This window comes from Giraffa tippelskirchi, chromosome 6, assembly GCF_054371585.1.
Source record: "Giraffa tippelskirchi isolate mGirTip1 chromosome 6, T2T-mGirTip1v1.2.pri, whole genome shotgun sequence".
Lineage (NCBI taxonomy): Eukaryota > Metazoa > Chordata > Mammalia > Artiodactyla > Giraffidae > Giraffa > Giraffa tippelskirchi.
Window position 1 is genome coordinate 153371218 of NC_137280.1, and position 19613 is coordinate 153390830.

Consider the following 19613-nt stretch of genomic DNA (forward strand, 5'->3'; position numbering starts at 1 on the left):
CAAAGTCGCTCAGTTGTGTCTGATTCTTTGTGACCCCATGGACTATACAGTCTATGGAATTCTCTGGCAAGAAAACTGGAGTGGGTAGCCTTTCTCTTCTCAGGGGATCTTCCCAACCCAAGGATCGAACCCAGGTCTCCCATATTGCAGGTGGATTCTTTACCAGCTGAGCCACAAGGGAAGCCCAAATATCCAAAACATAACCCAACACTAGGCTTTGATGATCAGAGAGCAAATTAACTCATACTTGATGCTGCCAAAAGCAGCTCTTCAGCCCACACATTTTGTAAGGCTAGTAAGTTTTAGATATAATTGTATCATTTCTTCTTATGGAAATTTTGAAAGCAATCTGTGGGCAGGGGATCCCTGTGTACCCAACTAACATCTAAGCTTCAATTATCAAAATGTGAGCCATCCAGACCATTTCTACCTAGACACTTCCATTAGTGTGCCTCAAAGTAAATCTCCAGGTCAAAAATCTACTTTAGTGACAAGCTCAAGACACATAAAACCTAGGCCATAACTGGTCTCCCTTACTTTTTCCCTCTGCCTTAATTTACTTGGCATACACTTTCATTAACACCTACCTACTACATCATGTGATGCCTAAGTTTTGCTACTGTAAACTCAATTACAATGTTGATGGCCTTTAGGTAAAACGAAATCACTAGAGCAGAGACTAACCTGAGCATAGTATATACAATATTGGATCCCTAAGGAGGTAGATCCAAGAATATGTTTCTCAAGATTTCAAAACGATTCCTACTAGCAACTCGAGTTTTCTCAACATACCGTACATTTATTTCAGCTTTAACTAATATGGTTTATTCCACGGAGAAAAACATTTTATGAATCCAATTTACTCTAGAAAATCCTGAATTAACAAGTTTTCCTTGGGTGAGGAAAATAGGACACAGAACATATTTTTGGTATATGAAAATTTATTACTATCGTGCTTTCATCATCAAAATTTATGATCTTGGTCTTTCCTTCTTGCCTTTGTATAAAGCCAGAAGAGAGACATTGGCTACTTTGACAACCTTAAAGCGGACTCCAGGAATGTCACCAACAGCATGACCTTTGCGACCAAATCCAGCAACCAGAACTTCATCATTTTCCTGGAATAAAACCAACAGTTTACTTCTGGTTTAAGTGGCAATCACCCAAAACACCCATCCATCCTGTAAACAACTGGGGGATACTCCCCTAGAAACAAAAGATAACTAAAACACTCACCTCAATAAAATTCAAGCAACCATCATTGGGTACAAAAGCAGTGATTTTTTTGCCATTCTTGATTAGCTGAACCCTGACACACTTCCTGATGGCAGAATTTGGCTGTTTGGCTTCAACTCCTCTGAAACATAAACAGTATAAGAGTGACTTGGCTTTCTGAAAAGGGACACATTTTACTTCATGAAGTATAAAGCTTAATAGAAACTGTAGTATTCCTACCTTTCCAACATAAATCGTAAATCCCTAACTTTCCAAGTTTTTCTCCAGTCTTAAATTCATCAGGACAAACTTAACAGTCTCTTTACAGTGATAAAACATGAACCAAGAACTAGAGCTAGAAATAATGGATTCAAATCCTCATTAACTTTGATGCGGCCACACAAAGTTATCCTTTTGTAAAGTCAAAAAACAGTTGAGCGTTGGCAAATCCATGTGGCTCAATCTTAGCTGTATAACATTAGGCAAGTAACTTCTCTACGTTGTTTTCTCGAGTGTAAACATGGGGAGTGCCAAGATGAAGCAGTTGATGGGCGCAAACTGCTTAAAAGTTCCACACACATTAAGCTCTCACAATGTCCCTTGTTTATGGTTACTTTCTCTCCTCCAATGTCACCCCAATTCCTTTAAAGTAGTATTAAATGCTTAAAAACCTTCCGGGCTTTATCTCAAGTTCCAAAAAACGTGGACACACAAAAACCTGTAAGTTTACATAAACTTTTAAGTGCATTTATCCCAAGTTACCATACTAAAACCATAAAGGAACCAACAACAGACTTTCACTTACACTTTTTCCAGCACAATTCCCTTGGCGTGAGAAGCGCCGCCAAAAGGGTTGGCCTTCAGGGCTGTGCCCAGATGGGCTTTCTTGTACTGCTTATCATGCCACTTCTGGTCTCGTCGGTGGCTACGAAGCTTCCTAGCAGTACGAAGACCGCGACACTTGCCTAAAAATCACAATCACCTTAGATTCCCCAGTAAAATCACCCAAGTTTTTTTTTTTTTCTTCACATTATCTCAAGTATTAGCCTCACCTAGACTTCCGGCTAGTAGGCTCTGACATCACACCTTGGCCCATGGGCCAAACCAAAGTGCCCCTTGAATCAACTAAGACGTGGACACAACTGCTCTAACGGCTACACTTTCGCAAAGGGATGAAGCCCCGCGCCAACGCTCGGGGGAAGCTGCGGCGCTCCGGCGTCCCTCTTAACTCCGGCTCCGCGACGCCCAGGCCCCTTCCCGCCGGGCCATGTGGCGGCAGCAGCGGCGCTCCCCCGGCGCTCCCCACCAGCCCTTCCCATGGCTCTCCCTCACCAATCTGTTTCCTATCTTCCCGCCGGTCCCCGAAACCCCAAGCTGCACGTGCAGGGTACTCTGCCCAACAGAGGGGACACTCACCCATCCTGCCGGCACCACGGGCCTGAGCGAAAGAGAGAGGAAGCGCAGGAAGGAGCCTCAAGCCCCCGCGAGCAAGCCCCGCCCAGCCGAGGACCCCTGAGGCTGTCTGCGCCGCGCCTGATGCCGGCCGGCGCTCCTCGGTAGAAAGCGACAAGCCTGCACCACCTTCCAGAATCTGCGTCTTATACAATTTGCGTGCGATTCGGGGATATCTAATGTTCTCTATGGTTTATTTCTTTTTATGCGAATACTGCGGACGGAAGGGACCGCGACTACCAATCCCAGAAGCCTTTGCATGAGCCCGGCGCCCGACGCAGGCGCTCTGAGCAAACGCGCGGGGCGGGCTCTGAGGCGCTGAGTGAGAGGCCCAGGGCGACTGCGTGTGGTTGTGTGGGCTCCTTGTGCTTGTAGTTCGGAAAATTAGACCTCAGAAGAACCTTAACTCCTACTCACAAGAAGCACAGTAAATTGAAAAACATTTGGTGAAGCAAGATGACGTACTATTTAAAGTGAAAGAAAGTGAAGTCACTCAGTCGTGTCCAACTCTTTGCGACCCCGTGGTCTGTAGCCCACCAGGCTCCTCTCTCCATGGGATTCTCCAGGCAAGAATACTGGAGTGGGTTGCCATTTCCTTCTCCATTTGTTTAAAAGCTCACGCTTTAGTGAGAGACCAAACTCCCAAAGCTGCTGTTTTAGTTGTGGAACCTTGATTCTTTCAGTGAACTCAGCTTGTTTTGGAGAGTGAAATAGATATAAAAGTTTTCTGGAGCCTTTCATATTCTGAGATGGCCCACATTCTGTGGAGTGTGTTTCTCTCTAAATAAATCCTTCTCTTACCATAACAAAAAGAGAAAGAAAAGAAAGCTCTGGGATGTTGGTTCATATCACAACTCTTTATAAAAATGTCTTAGATCCTGCCTGCTGTTCCAGGCACTTGGTGATGTAACAGTTAACAAAATAATTAAGGTTTCTGCTCTTAGGAAGTTTATATTCTAGGTATGAAAGGACAAAATATAAGTGTACTTAAACATAAAAAGATACTTTTACATATTGATGAGTACTGTGGAGAAAATGCACCTGGTTCAGTGATTGACTTGGGGAGGCAGGTGGCTGCTCTGGGTAGGGGGTGTTAGAAGTTGTCTCTGGAGATTACATTTGAGCTGAGATGCTAAAGAAAGACAGCCATCTAAACAGGTATATGGGTAAAGTCTTCTAAGAAGAGGAATCCTCTGTAAGTATAGAATGAGGCTGGTACTTTTCAAGAGCTGAAGGATCAGGGAAGGGGTAGCTGAGTGCTTGAAGAGTAGTATGGGAATAGGTGAGGTTTGAGAGTGCACAGGGACATGCGGAGCCTGTAGACCATGGTAAAGACTGTTTACTCTTCCTGTGATTGGATGCCTTTGAAAAGTTTTCAGTAGGGGAGTAACAAGATAGGGTTTATATTTTTGTGGGTTCACTCTGGCTGTTGTGAGGAGAAACAAACTAAAAGATGATGAATCTGTGAGGCCAGTTGAGAGAGTGTTACCCTACTTCTGTTGGGAGATAATGCACGTCTCAGTCCAAGGTGGTTAAAAGGGGTGAGATTAGATTGACGGTTTGATGGTGGAGCCAACAAGATTTGCTCAGGACTGTAGGCTATGAGGTGGCACTAGTGGTAAAGAACCCGCCTCCCAATGCAGGAGACATAAGAGACCTGGGTTGGGAATATCCCCTGGAGGAGGGCACAGCAACCCACTCCAGTATCCTTGCCTGGAGAATCCCATGGACAGAGGAGCCTGACAGGCTACAGTCCATACGGTCTCAAAAAGTTGAACAAGACCTAGCATGCAAGCACACATGCAGGCTGTGAGAAAGGAGTTAATTATGATTTGCATCCTGAGCAATTGAATGATTTGTGTTATTTACTGTGTGGGAAATATTGGGAAAGGAGTAGATTTAGAAGATGATATTAAGGGTGCTGTTAAGGATACATTGAGTTTGAGAAGCTTGTTAGAGTTCCAGGTAGGGATGTGAGATGGTCAGTTAGATACATGGGTATGGTGTTCAAGAGAGTCATCAGTGAATAGATAGCACTGAAAGCCTTGGCTCTGAGTGAGATCATTTAGGGAACGACTGTAGGCAGGATAGAGAAGGACTTCCCTGGTGGCTCAGCAGTAAAGAATCTGCCTGCAATGCTGGAGACAAGAGTTTGATCCCTGGGTGGGGAAGATCCCCTGTGGAAAGAAGTGGCAACCCACTCCAGCATTCATGCCTGAGAAGTCCCATGCACAGTGGAACCTGGTGGGCTACAGTCCATCCATGGGATGCAAAAGAGTTGAACATGTCATAGCGACTAAACAACAACAAATATAGGACAGAGAAAGGTTAGAGGCCCGAGCCTTGAGCACACAGATACTTAGCGGTATGACAGAGAAGCAGATGAAGCAAAATAGACTGAGGAGTAGCTAATGCTGTACTTTAACAACAGCCAAGTGAAGAGGGTAGAAGGGAGCAAATGTGAAGGAAGGGTAAGATGAGGACTGGGAATTGTCTTTTCGATTTGGCAATGTAGAGGTTATTGGTGCCTGGTCAGGAGGGGATCCTGTGAAACGGTGAAGGTGTAAGCTTGATTGGATTGGAGTCAAGAGAATATGGGAAAGAAGGAAGTGTAGACAGCAATTATGGACAGTTTTTGTAAGGAGTTTTTCTATAATGTGCAGAGAAAGGGGGCCACAGCTGAACAGTGTTTGTCAGAATGGGTTTAAGACATCACATTTTACGATATTTTTATATACTGATAAGATTATTCCAATCAGGAAGAAAAAAATAGAAAATTCACAGAAAAGAGGGATAATTGCATGAGCAAATCCTTGAGTATACTAGAGGGGTGCCTAAGTGGAGGAATTTTTTTTTCTGCACCATGTGGATCTTAGCTCCCAACCAAGGATCAAACCTGCACTGCCTGCTATGGAAAAGCTTTAACCACTGGACCCACCAGGGAAGTCCCCAAGTGGAGAAATTGATCTTAGGAATAGTAAAAATTTATCTATAGTAATAGAGAAGGCAGAGTATAGGGGTACAACTACAAGTAAATTGGAAGATCTGTTGACAGGAAGATGTGGAAGTTCTCTTTTACTACTCTTACATCAATGAAATAAGCAGGATCATCAGTGAAGAGAAAGAGCAGGAAAAAGGTTTGTGTAGAGGGGTAAGATGTGAAATCATCATTAGGATACCAATGCTAGCATTAAATAGTATTTACTGTGTGTCACATATTATTTTGGGCTTCCTTTATGGCTCAGCTGGTAAAGAATCCGCCTGCAATGTGGGAGACCTGACTTTGATCCCTGAGTTGGGAAGATCCCCTGGAGAAGGGAAAGGCTACCCACTCTACTATTCTGGCCTGGAGAATTCCATGGACTGTATAGCCTATGGGGTGGCAAAGAGTCAGACATAACTGAGCAACTTTCACTTTCACATAGTATTTTATCTGCCTTACATTTATTAACTCATTTAATTCTTATAATGCTAAAAGGTAAATACTCTTATTACCTCTGTTTATAGTGTCTTAGTCCTTTCAGGCTGCTGTAACAGGATACCATAGACTGGGTAGCTTATAAACAACAGAAATTTATTTCTTACATTTCTGGAGACTGGAAAGTCCAAGGTCAAGGTGCTGGAAGACCTAGTGTCTGTTGAGAGCCCACTTCCTAGTTCATAGACTCTTTTGCAATAGCCTCAAAGGTTGAAGGCAACTCGGGTCACTTTTATTTATATTTTGTTTTTTTATTGTTTTCTCAGTTTTATTGAGATATATTTGATATATTGGGATCTCTTTATGAGAGTTCTAATCCCATTCATGAGGGCTCCACCTTTATATCTAATCTACACCCAAAGACATGCCCCCCCACACACCTACTAATGCCATCACATTGGGGATTAGGTCTTAACATGAATTTTGCCTTCTAATTTAGAAGTGTGGGAGGATAGGTTGACAAGAGAATTTTGAGGACCCATTTGAAGTTACATCAGTTAGCATGGCTTTGTGTATTCTTCAGATTCATTTGATATAGTAACTGAGTAGATAATTGGCCTGGGGGTGGAGTCTAGTTACAGTAAACGTGACCAAGGAAGGGCAAGGGAGTTGAGAGTGATTATAAGTACAGGATTACAATGAACCATGAGATGCTGGAGGAGTAAAGAGCCTTTTTTTTTTTTTTTTTCTGAGTCAATTCAATCGTGCCCCATTATTTGAGACCCTATGGACTGTAGCCTGCCAGGTTCCTCAGGATTAGGATGAGGATTCTTCAGGCAAGAATACTGGAGTGGGTTGCCATGTCCTTCTTCAGGGGATCTTCCCAACTCAGGGAAGAACCTGTGTCTCTTAGGTCTACCTGCTTTGACAGGAGGGCTCTTTACCACCAGCACCACCTGGGAAGCCCAAGTAAAGAGCCAGGAATAGGCAAAACAGTTCTGAAGGCCTGGCCCTAACAGATATGAGAAATTTCTATGAGGCTAATGGGCTTCTCAGGTGGTGCTAGAGGTAAAGAACCTGCCTGACAATGAAGGATATGTAAGAGACAAGGGTTCCATCCTTGGGTCTGGAAGATCCCCTCATGGCAACCCACTCCAGTATTCTTGCCTGGAGAATCACATGGACAGAGGAGCCTGGCAGGCTGCAGTCTACATGGTTGCACAGAGTCAGACACGACTAAAGCGACTTAGCATGCATGCAAGTAAGATAGAGTAGCGTTAGTTCAGCAGTTGGTAAATTTACTAATGAAGACAATACAGAGTCCAGCAAAAGACTCCTATAGAAGGAGTATAGAATGTTATTAAGTGACAGAATTAGATGTCAGATCAGTGTGTAAAAGAAGAATTGTCAAACAGATGGAGCTGCACAAAAAGTGATTACCCAAATTAAATTGAGCCACCATTTCAGGCTAAAAGCAAAAATCAATTCCAGGCAGATTGAGGCTGTGTATGTCAACAGTAAAATTTAAAAATTCTGAATAGAAAACAAAGCTGAGTATTTCCATGAACTTAGGAAAGGAAAATATTTCTAAATAAGAATAATGATAAATTTGACCATATTAAGAAACTTGTTAAAAAAAAAACACCTGAAAGAAAGAAAAAGACAAGTTACAACCTGAGTTGACAGTCACAGGAAATGTTCATATAAAGTTGGGATAGATTGTTCCTTGAAAGTTGTGTAAAACATCCTGTAAAATCATCTGGGCTGGGTGCTTTCTTTGTGGAAAGATTATAAACAGCTTAAGTATCTTTTTAATTAAATCTAATTTAAACTAAATCTCTAGTTAGAGAATGATTCAGAGAACCATGATTTCTTCTTGAGTCGGATTTGGTAAGTCATTTTTTTAGAGTTTGTCTATTTCATCTAAGTTTTCAAAATTATTTCATAAAGTTGTTATGACATTCTATTATGCATGAATATATGTGTTATATATACTTGTTGCTGGGAGTTGTTTTAACAATGAGTGCAAAATGTTATATACTACTATACAGATTATCTCTTTTCAAATGAGTTTTGGTAATGTGCACATTTCAAGGTATTTGTCTATTTTGTCTAAGTTGTCAAATGTGTGGGCATAAAGTTGTTTGTAGTATTCCTTTATAATCTTTGTAATTTTCTTAAATTTATAATTTATAGTGATAATTTATAATGATGTCTCATCTTCCATTCCTGATATTGATAATCTGCATCTTCTTTCTTTTTTTTTCTTTTCATCTTTTATTTTTTTAAATTTTACAATAGCCACCCCTCAGTTCAGTCAATTCAGTTGCTCAGTCATGTCCGACTCTTTGTGACCCCATGGACTGCAGAACGCCAGGCTTCCCTGTCCATCACCAACTCCCAGAGCTTGTTCAAACTCATGTCCATCAAGTTGGTGATGCCATCCAACCATCTCATCCTCTGTCATCCCCTTTTCCTCCTGCCTTCAATCTTTCCCAGCATCAGGGTCTTTTCCAATGAGCCAGTTCGTCACATCAGGTGGCCAAAGTATTGGAGTTTCAGCTTCAGCATCAGTCCTTCCAATGAATATTCAGAACTGATTTCCTTTATGTTTGACTGGTTTGATCTCCTTGCTGTCCAAGGGACTCTCAAGAGTCTTCTCCAACACCACAGTTCAAAAGCATCAATTCTTCGGTGCTCAGCTTTCTTTATGGTCCAACTCTCACATTCATTCATGAATACTGGAAAAATCACAGCTTTGACTAGACAGACCTTTGTCGGTAAAGTAATGTTTCTGCTTTTTAATATGCTGTCTAGGTTTGTCATAGCCTTTCTTCCAAGGAGCAAGCGTCTTTTAGTTTCATGCCTGCAGTCACCATCTGCAGTGATTTTGGAGCCCAAGAAAATAAAGTCTCTCACTGTTTCCATTATTTCCCCACCTGTTTGCCATGAAGTAATGGGACCGGGTGCCATGATCTTTGTTTTTTGAATGTTGAGCTTTAAGCCAACCTTTTCACTCTCCTCTTTCACTTTCATCAAGAGGCTCTTTAGTTTCTCTTCGTTTTCTGCCATAAGGGTCGTGTCGTCTGCCTATCTGAGATGATTGATATTTCTCCCAGCAATCTTGATTCCAGGATGTGCTTCATCCAGTCCAGCATTTTGCATGATGTACTCTGCATACAGTTTAAATAAGCAAGGTGACAATATACAGCCTTGACGTACTCCTTTCCCAATTTGGAAGCAGCCCATTGTTTCGTGTCCAATTCTGTTGCTTCTTAACCTGCATACAGATTTCTCAGGAGTCAGGTAAGATGGTCTGGTATTCCCATCTCTTTCAGAATTTTCCACAGTTTATTGTGATCCACAGAGTCAAAGGCTTTGGCATAGTCAATGAAGCAGAAGTAGATGTTTTTTTTTCTGAAATTCTCTTGCTTTTTCAATGATCCACCGGATGTTGGCAATTTGAACTGTGGTTCCTCTCTCTTTTCTAAATCCAGCTTGAACATCTGGAAGTTCTCAGTTAATGAACTGTTGAAGCCTGGCTTGGAGAATTTTGAGCATTACATTGCTAGTGTGTGTGGTTGCATGTGTGTTAGTCGCTCAGTCGTGCCCATCTCTTTGCGATCCCGTGGATTGCAGCCTGCCTGGCTCCTCTGTCCATGGGATTTTCCAGGCAAGGATGCTGGAGTGGGTTGCCTTTTCCTTGCCTAGCATGTGAGATGAGTGCAATTGTGTGGTAGTCTGAATATTCTTTGGCATTGCCTTTCTTTGGAATTGGAATGAAAACTGGCCTTTTCCAGTCCTGTGGCCACTGCTGAGTTTTCCAGATTCACTGGCAGCACTTTCACAGCATCATCTGTTAGGTTTTGAAACAGCTCAGCTGGAATTCCATCACCTCCATTAGGTTTGTTTATAGTGATGCTTCCTAAGGCCCGCTTGACTTTGCACGCTAGGATGTCTGACTCTAGTTGAGTGATCACACCATTTTGGTTCAGTTCAGTTCAGTTCAGTCGCTCAGTCGTGTCCGACTCTTTGCGACCCCATGAATTGCAGCACGCCAGGCCTCTCTGTCCATCACCAACTCCCGGAGTCTACCCAAACCCATGTCCATCGAGTTGGTGATGCCATACAACTGTCTCATCCTCTGTCGTCCCCTTCTCCTCCGGGTCTTAAAATCTTTTTTGTATAGATCTTCTGTGTATTCTTGCCACCTCTTCTTAATATCATCTGCTTCTGTGAAATCCATACTGTTTCTGTCTTTTATTGTGCCCATCTTTGCGTGAAATGTTCTCTTGGTATCTCTAATTTTCTTGAAGTTTTTAAATTTTTTAAAAAGTATACTTTTTGTTTTGTTTTTTTGGCCAGGTGGCATGTGGGATCTTACTTCCCCAACCAGGGATTGAGCCTGCACCTCCTGCACTGGAGTGTGGAGTCTTAAGCACTAGACTGCCAGAGAGTCCTCTCTTTTTCTCTTGGTCACTTCAAAGTTTAGTAATCTTCTTGATCTACTCAAAGAGCCAGCTTTTGCTTTCACTGATTTTCTCTATTGTTTTTCTGTCTTCATTTTCATTGATTTCTGGTCTTATCTTTTCTTATTTATTTTTTTCCCCTTGTTTTGGAGTTAAAGGGAAGCTTCTGTTATTGATTTGAGATCTTTGTTCTTTTTTAATATATATAGTGGTATGACTGTCCCTCTAAGTATTGCTTGAGTTTTGGTATGTTATATTTTAGTTTTAATTCATTTCAAAACATTTGCTAATTTCTTTTGATTTCCCTTTTGACCTATGAATTATTTAGAATTGTATTATTTAATTTCCAAATATTTGGAGAACTTCTAAATATCTATGTTATTTAGTTCTAATTTAATGTCATTATGGTCTAAGAAAATCCTTTTTTGATTGCATTATTTAAAGCATTTGTTGAGGTTTGCCTTATGGCCCCGATTTAGTCACTCTTAGTGAATTCTCCTTGTACACTTGAAAAGAAAGTATATTTGCTGAGGAAGAATGTACTATCAGTGTTAATTAGCCCCAGGTGGTTGATAGTGCTGTTCAGGTCTTCTGTATCCTGTATTCAGGATGATAGTGACATTGTGTGGAGAGAGTGGGGACCATCGAGGGATGTTGGGTTGTGTTTACTTTATGCAGTAGGTTTAATTATTATATTATTATAGAAACAAACAAAGAAAGCATGAACCAATGGTTAGGATGTGCTATGAACCAAGGATTTTGATTACTATAGCCATGAATACAATTTTTAAAGGATTTGATTTCTGTATTTGGAGCTTTGAATTTTTTACTTCCTAATAAAGAACTTATTATGTAATTTGGAGCCTGAAAGGAGACAGAATTTCCTTTGACCTTGGGCCCTAAATTTCTAAAAGGGTACTCAAACAAGAATCAGCTTTAGGCACCAGAAGAAAAGAAAGCTGTCCTGGCTAAAGGGTAGTGAACCAGCCAGAAAATTGAGGAAGGTGAAGTTCAAGGGGTGGGCAGAAGCAGCTCATGTCCAACCTGTAGGCCAAGATAAGGAGTCTGGGTTTTATTCTGAGTGTGATGAGAAGCCATTGGAGGCCACAGGTGAAAGAATGACAAGAATCTGATGTGCATAGCTAAGGTAGGACACCATAGAGGGACAAGAGAGCCTTGGCTTTCCAAGGAGGGGACTATTGCAATAGTACAGGTGAGATATCAGAGGTAGTGGTATAATTTGGAGTTATATCATGTTGGAAAGAGCAAAATCATTGATATCATCATCATCACTACCACCACCAGCACCATGATGGTCTCTGAGGCATACTGAGCACCGTGATGGTCTCTAAGGCTTAGAATTTCACATGCATGATTTCTTTTAACCTGCACAATAACTCCTGTGTGGTAGGAGTTATTTATTTTACCATTTAAACTCAGACTTAAAAAAGTTAACTTTCTTAACCAGAACATGTTTGTTGGTTTCCAGGTTAGTTATAAGACACAATTTTGATTTTTAAGGAGCTAAGGAAAAAATCTGATGAATGTAAATATGGCACAGAATTGATGGGAAATAATTTTCTAGCCAGCAAAACTGGCTAGAAAAGAAGGGGTGTAGTTCTTAAGGTTAAAGTATTCTTATTGTAATTTGCAACCCAATGTCCATGGGTTACTGCTGCTGCTGCTTAGTCGCGTCAGTCGTGTCCAACTCTGTGCGACCCCACAGACGGCAGCCCACCAGGCTCCCCCGTCCCTGGGGTTCTCCAGGCAAGAATACTGGAGTGGGTTGCCATTTCTTCCTCCAGTGCATGACAGTGAAAAGTGAAAGTGAAGTCGCTCAGTCGTGTCCGACTCTCCGCGACCCCATGGGCTGCAGCCTACCAGGCTCCTCCGTCCATGCGGTTTCCCAGGCAAGAGTACTGGAGTGGGGTGCCATTGCCTTCTCCACCATGGGTTACTAAAGATATGTAAAAAACAGTAGACACTTTGTCACAAAAGATCCTCTTTGGTAGTTCTAAAAATGTTGGGGGCATGTAGGGAGGAAAGAGAACACGTTTTTCTCTTTCCTAGTATTTCCTCCAGTAGAAGGAGTTAAATTAGTGTAACATCTCTGCCAGTTTACTCATTCCATGGCAGGTGAGGAGAGGTGACATCTCTCTTCATGTGGTAAGTTTAGAAAAAACAGTTTAGACATGTTCAGCTTTTCCTGTTTTCCTTTTTGGGACCCAGCCTGCCCAAGGAGCACACATTTCCTTCTGTTTCTTCTGGGGGAGTCCTCTCTTCCCTGTGAGAAACCAGTACTACCGTGATAGCCTGCCATGTCTGTCTTCTGCAAGGAGGTTTTCAGTTACAATCTGTTTTGCTCCTTCACTAAGCTTGTCCTCCAATCTGGCCTTTCATAGTAATAGAGGTAGTATTTGACCCTCTACTTGTCTAACCTCTTGTTTTGGTGGTTTAGTCACTAAGTCGTGTCTGACTCTTGTGACCCTGTGGACTTGGGGACATAGCCTGCCAAGCTCCTCTGTCCCTGGGATTTTCCAGGCAAGAATACTGGAGTGGGTTGCCATTTCTTTCTCCAGGGGATCTTCCCAACCCAGGGGTCGAACCCAGGTCTCCTGCATTGCAGGCAGATTGTTTACTCACTGAGCCACCAGGGAAGCCAACCTCTTGTTTAATTTCTCAGTTATTAATAGTTTAGCACTCAGGTAGGGCAGGGCTTCCCTGATGGCTCAGTGGGTAAGGAATCCACCTGAAGTGCAGGAGACACACAAAACATGGGTTCAGCCCCTGGGTAGGGAAGATCCCTTGGAGAAAGAAATGGCAACCAACTCCAGTATTCTTGCCTGGAAAAATCCCATTGAGAGAGGAACCTAGCAGGTTACAGTCCAGGGGGTCTCAAAGACAGGGACATGACTGAGCACACGGCACAGGTTGGGCAGAAGAGTATTATTGTTTGACTTCTCTCAGAGCCTCCTTCCCCAATTAGAAAGAAAAATTGATCTTCATAAGTTAGATCAGTTGATGGGGAGTCTTAAGTCAAGAGTGATGCTGATTCTTTGTACTGTATGAAATAGAAGTTAACTTTTGGGGAAGAGTGGTCAAGGGTTTTAATAATGTTGACAATTGATATTGGAGCTTTTAGAATGGTTAGAAGTTACTCCTAGTGCTTTAGCTATGAAAATTGAGGCATTAGTTGCTGTCACATGTGACAAGATAAAATAACAGCTTTAAGTGGGAAAGAAGCAGCAGGAAGAGTGAGACAGATGCTTACACACTCTGTATAACTACTAATGATGAATATTGAGTGCTTCATTTTTACTGATTAAATTATGAAACCCAACTTTTCCTTTATCCAGGATTCATGAGATTTCCTATCTTTTCATTCTAGCTACTTTTTGGTATAGTTATTTCTTCTCATATTTATTCTGTGGAACTAAAGAAATATGTGTATTGCCATGTAGTCTTGCTAATACTCAAGGTTGATCTTTAAAATCTTGTTATTTAGTTAAACCTCTGTGTAGGATCTAGGGGGAATTGGCAATGCTGTTCTTTGATGCCCCTTTAAAATTCCTGGAAGGGAGTTATCATTTTATTATGCATATTGAAAGTTATTCTCCAGGTGTTCTCTAACTTGGCTGAACACCAAACAGAAGAAAATAGGCCTCTATTTCAGCAGGGACCTTTGAATTATAAGAAGTGAAAGATAATTTTTCTCACTAGGAAAAAGAAAGATGATTTTCTTCACTCAATGGCATGTTAAGTTTTAGAATCTCATTCCCTGGAGAGGTTTAAGAACCTGTAGATGGTTCTTAACCTGATCTGTGCTGTCTGAGTTCAGTAGGGACCAGATGATCTTTGTGATGGAGAATGGCCAGGGTCACTCTTTTGCCTTTGCATTCTGTAGTAAAATGAAGATTCACCAGGACTACTTCTAGGTGATTTAAATGTAAGAATATTATAATATGTAAAACTTTTATAAAAGTAAGTGTGTAAAATTGTGAGCATTTTCTATTACTAACATTTTATTGTTTAAAGGACTTTAAATAAGGTAAAGCAAGATTTTTCCCCCATAAATTGGGAAAAAAAAAAAACAAAAAACAAGAAAAAGTAATGAGGGAGTGGAAGGAATGGAAGAAGAGAGGAAGAAAAGAAGTGATGGGTTCTGGGTGGTGATTTTTCCCCTGATCTAAAGCATTGCTTTTCAATCTTAGTTCTGGCAGTCATTACTGACTATGAAGATAACCCAAATGGATGAATCTATAACAAGTTCATATATAACCGGTTCATTTTTTGTACTATGTGCCAGTGAATTTTGAAATTTAATTAGATTTTCAGTTAAAAAGTCTGGGTTTATGTTAATTATGTAGGAGACAGTATCTTGGATTTTTACCAAGTAGTTGTATATAATGCTCTGTGAAGTATTAATTTTTGTCCAAGGAATTCATTTTTCTCTTTTTATAAGTGGCAGCCTGAAGTATAGGGCAACATCAAATAGCACCTAGTCTCAATGTGAGTTTTAGTTTACTGAATTAAAACTCTGACTCCTGTCTCTGTTGAGGTGAGGACTTTGCAGGTGCCTGATGAGAGCATTTTTGAGAGCAGTGGAAGCCTTTTCCTCCCTAATCGCTTCAGCTCTTCAAAAGAGATAGTTGTGACTCATCTCTTGTCTCTTTATCTATTTCATAGCTGTCTCTCTTCCCCTATCTAATCAGCCATGGTTTGGAGTGGAGGTGGGACCTTCAGAGAAGGTCATTAATTTGCAAGGTGAAATATCCCAAAAGTGTTTACCCCAGCAAATATGTGTTCACATATCACTTGTTTGGGATCTTCTTGGGGGCAAAGATTAGGTCCTTTTTACATTGTATTCCTGGCATCTAGCACATGACAATCAATGTTTGCAAAATGGACAGATTTATGAAACAGCAAGCCTCCTGTTTCAGTTTATCTTGAGAAACAAGAATGTAAAAACGTGCCACTAATTTAACACTTTATTCATGTTCCATGAAGTCAAAGGGGAAGCGAAAGTAAGAAACATTTAACATTTAAATCAAAAGCATTTGTATTTCATTTGCTAACCTGATTTTAATCAACTCAGAAATTAATTTGATGAAAATTGGTAGAAATTATGGCAGCAATTAGGCTCTGAACTTGATAAGAGTCTGTACTAGTCTGGATTCTCCACAAAAAACCAATAGGAGATATATACATATATATGCTCATATATGAATATATGGTTTATTATAGGAGTTGGATCATGCACTTACAGAGACTATGAAGTCCCAACATTTGCCGTCACCAGCAAACTAGAGACCCGGGGAGCCGATGTTATAGTTCCAGTTGTAGTCTGAGTCTGAAAGCAGGAAAGGGCTGATGTCCTTGCTATAAGATAGAGAATGTGCAGTCTCCCTTACTTCACCTTTTTGCTCTAGTTGAACCTTCAGTGTATTTGATGAGGACCACTTACCTTGGAAAGGGCAATTTGCTTTGCTCATTCTACTGAATCGAATGTTCATCTCATTCAGAAACACCCTGAGAGACACAACCAAGTATATTGGCACCTCATAGCCCAGTTAAGTTGACCCACATTAACCATCACAGAGTCATACCTTTGACAAGGAGAAGTACGTACATACTATATGGTATTTTACTAATAAACTGATGTAACATGGGTTTTGTCTATTTGCGTTTTCAAGCTACTAAATTTGATGGAATACTTGAATTAGTTTATTTTCTAGCTTCAGTTACCTAAATATTCAAGCCCTGGAGTCACAACCAGGTGACATGAAGTGGGAAACAATTATGTAATATTTGTGATAGGTTTATTCATTTTCCTCTACATTTTATTTAGCACCAACTTACCAGCAACTTCTTGATGTACATCAGTTTAATTAGACATGGTCTCTGTGCTCATGGAGCAGGCCTTCTGATAAGGAAATGTACTGTAAACAAGTAATGAGAAAGTAAATGTCTTGGTACAAATTGTGATATATGTTATGATGAGAGAGAACAGAGACAGGGAGAGTTAGAGGGGTGTGAAGTGATTCCCACAGCCAGAAGAATATGTGCAGAGTCACTGAGGTGCATAAAAGCCTGGCATGTGGAGGATGTTGAGAGTCTGAGTGCAAGCAGAGTGCTGTAAGTGTAGTGGGGAGAAGGGTGAGAGAGGCCAACAAGTGCCAGGACATGTAGGCCTTGTAGGAGGTGCATGGATTTGGATTTTGACTCAGTATGCGAAGACCATTGTAATCAATTTGAACATTTGACTAATGGGATTGTCAGTCTGAGAGCATTTGGATAAATAAAGACTGTAGTCTGATAAATGCTAGATGCCCCTTAAGGTAAATATTAGAATTTAGATAGATTCATTTCCCCCCCCATGAGAACTCAATTCTGTATTGTCATATATGATTATGAAAGATAGGTTTTTGATATTCACATTTGCAGGTAACATTCCATTTAATAATATATAGCAAATCAGAAAATGAAGCAAATCAAAGTATATTCAGTTGAAAAGAAGGTAGCATGGATGAACAGCTTCCTGTTCTCTCATGGAAAATGTTGAGGGAATACATTCCACGCTCCTCTGCATTTTCTGTTTATCTTGTAAGTCACTAATTGCTCTTTGTTCTGGAATAGCTTTAGGATGTTTGTAAAACAGACAGCCTTGAAAGGTAGAAATAGTATCTTTCTCTCTAGCAAAGGGGCAGGTTGGCTTATAGCCTTGGAAACTTGAGTTTCTCTCCTGAAATGAAACCCACTGTGTGTACAAGTGTCCATCTGCACCCACCTGTATTACTTTATGGGCAAAGAGAATTGACACAAATAGACTGATGCTCACGCTGCTTGCTCTGTGGTGAGTAATAAATATAAAGTTTTGTGTTTCTGACCCATGAGTCTTGTCTTTTGCTAGCATCTATGAAGCCCTAACAGGCTAACTCATTAGCTTTCAAGTTGGGGAAAACCTCAGACCTTCACAGTTTTGGACAGAGACCCCTCAGCTGTCTGAGCAGACACATACAGTGCCACACAGGTGAGACCCTAGTGCTTTGCAGCCTGCACACTATCATATCAGCAGTTGTTTTTTTTTTTTTGTCACTGATATTCTCCTCCAGAGTCACAAGAAAAGCTGTTCTCAGACAATCACATCTTAAGCGTGATTTCTATTTTAAAATGCCTGTGTGAAACCTACTAACTACTAATTATTCTGCTTTAAATATTCTTCACCAAGTGGGAGAAAATTTCGACAACAGAATACTATATTAAAATTTTAGAAGCATCATGTCATAAAATATATTAACATGATACTTAATTTAAATAAAAAAATGTCGCATATGTGTGTGTGCCTGAATATATAACTGAAACATATTTTCAAGAAAGTTTGCTACATAATAAGCACTAAGGGGCTGCTACTGTGGTTTCTGAGTGTTCACAGAACCGTTATTCTCGTGGTGCAGGATCATCACGGGCTTGGGTTCTCACCTCCTCCTGACCAGGAGTTTGAGGAGCAGTGTGATCACGTACTACTTCTACTGTGTGAGACTATGAGGGCTTGCTCTGGCATCTGGAGATGTTCTGTGTTTGCACAGGCCAATACAGCAGCCATTAGCCACATGTGCTTACTGAGCACTTGAAACTTGGTTATTCTGAACTGAGATATGCAGAAGTGTAAATTATACACCATATTTCAGGCATAGGGCAGGAAAGGAAGTAAAAGATTTTGTTAATAATTTAAAAAAATTACTTTTCTGTGTGAAATAATATTTTAAATGTACCAGGTTAAATAAAATATATTGTTAAACTAATTTCATCTGCTTATTTTTAACTCTTTCAGTGTGGCTACTACACAACTTTAAATTACATATGTAGCTCTTATTTTGTTTTGATTGATCAAATAGAAATTAGATCTTTGCTACTCACAGCACAGCTGAGAGCCCTTAAGACTAGGATTGCCAGATGTAGCAAATAAAAATACAAGATATCCAATGGAATTCAGTTTTCAGATAAACAACAAATAATTTTTTAGTAGATTATGTCCCAAATATTGCATGGGGCATATTCATGAGTAAAGTTATTTGTTTTTTTAATCTGAAATTCAAATTTAACCAAGTGTCCCAAATTCTATTTGACAGCACTCTCTATGACGAAAATCCTCATGCCCAGACCTGTCTTGCTCCTTGAAAGTCCATGGAACTAGGAAAAGGACAGAAAAGTAAAAGGAAAGGTGAAGAGTAGAAGTTGAGTGCAATGAAAGAAAAGAGAAGAAAATATAGTGAGAAATAGAAATAAGATGGAGCACGGATAGGCCTTTTTATTTCATAATTTTTGTTAGCTATTTTCTTCCTTATTTCTGTTTTTTCCCACTTCTCCAAGTATTGTGATTTTATCTCCTCATTTTCTGTAGGGCTCCCTAGAGCCACATTAAAAGATGTCATTTGCACACAGTGGGCAATGAGGAAAGGAGTCTCATCAGGGTCAAATCCCCAGCTTTCCTATAATCCATCATCTCTGAAATGCCACTTAAAATGGGCCCTTTTAGCTACCAGTACTTTGTTATTAAAGAAGTCAAGGTTCTTAAGTGTCAAAAATGGTGACACTTTCATTTTAGAGGATTTTCTTTATTGTGCTATTTTAATTGTATGTTTTTAGGTGGCTCAGACAGTAAAGAATTCTCCTGCAGTATAGGAGACCTGTACTGTTTGATCCCTGTGTCGGGAAGATAGATCCCCTGGAGAAGGGAATGACAACCCACTCCAGTATTCTTACCTAGAGAATTTCATGGACAGAGGAGCCTGGCAGGCTACAGTCCATGGGCTTGCAAAGAGTTGGACATGACTGAAGCGACTTAGCACAGAAACAAACAACTGTTAAGAATTTATTGTTTGTTTTATGCTTTTTAGGTGGGGGTGATGGGAGTGGAGGCTGGCAAAGAAGGAATAACAATAGATATTCTTTATTTTTTCTAGTTATTAAAGTAAGAAAAGGGTTTCATCTCTTATTTATTTATTTAAAATTTTATTATATGGTGATACAAGCATTTAAGATGAAATTTACTCTCTCAA

General features: G+C 40.5%; 2 protein-coding genes across 10 annotated transcripts in view; one reads left to right on the top strand and one right to left on the bottom strand.

Annotated features, from left to right (window-relative positions):
• Positions 1 to 923: 923 nt before the first annotated feature.
• RPS23 (ribosomal protein S23) lies at positions 924 to 2666 on the bottom strand. Its single transcript, XM_081503893.1, has 4 exons — positions 2632 to 2666; positions 2021 to 2180; positions 1237 to 1357; positions 924 to 1118 (listed from the first exon to the last, which is right to left on the bottom strand). Exons 1-4 carry the CDS (start codon positions 2633 to 2635, stop codon positions 972 to 974), a joined length of 432 nt encoding a protein of 143 aa, XP_081360019.1. The 5' UTR covers positions 2636 to 2666; the 3' UTR covers positions 924 to 971.
• Positions 2231 to 19613, top strand: part of LOC145511146 (V-type proton ATPase subunit S1-like protein) — a 66716-nt gene continuing 49333 nt past the window's right edge. For 2 of the 9 annotated variants that reach the window (XM_081503892.1, XM_081503885.1), the window contains exon 1: positions 2980 to 3233. In XM_081503892.1, the coding sequence (XP_081360018.1) occupies positions 3220 to 3233 (14 nt within the window). In that variant the 5' untranslated portion in view covers positions 2980 to 3219. Of the gene's footprint in view, positions 2772 to 2979; positions 5805 to 7928; positions 7976 to 19613 lie in introns of those variants that run through there. The other 7 variants (XM_081503884.1, XM_081503887.1, XM_081503888.1 and 4 more) reach the window with 7 other exon arrangements.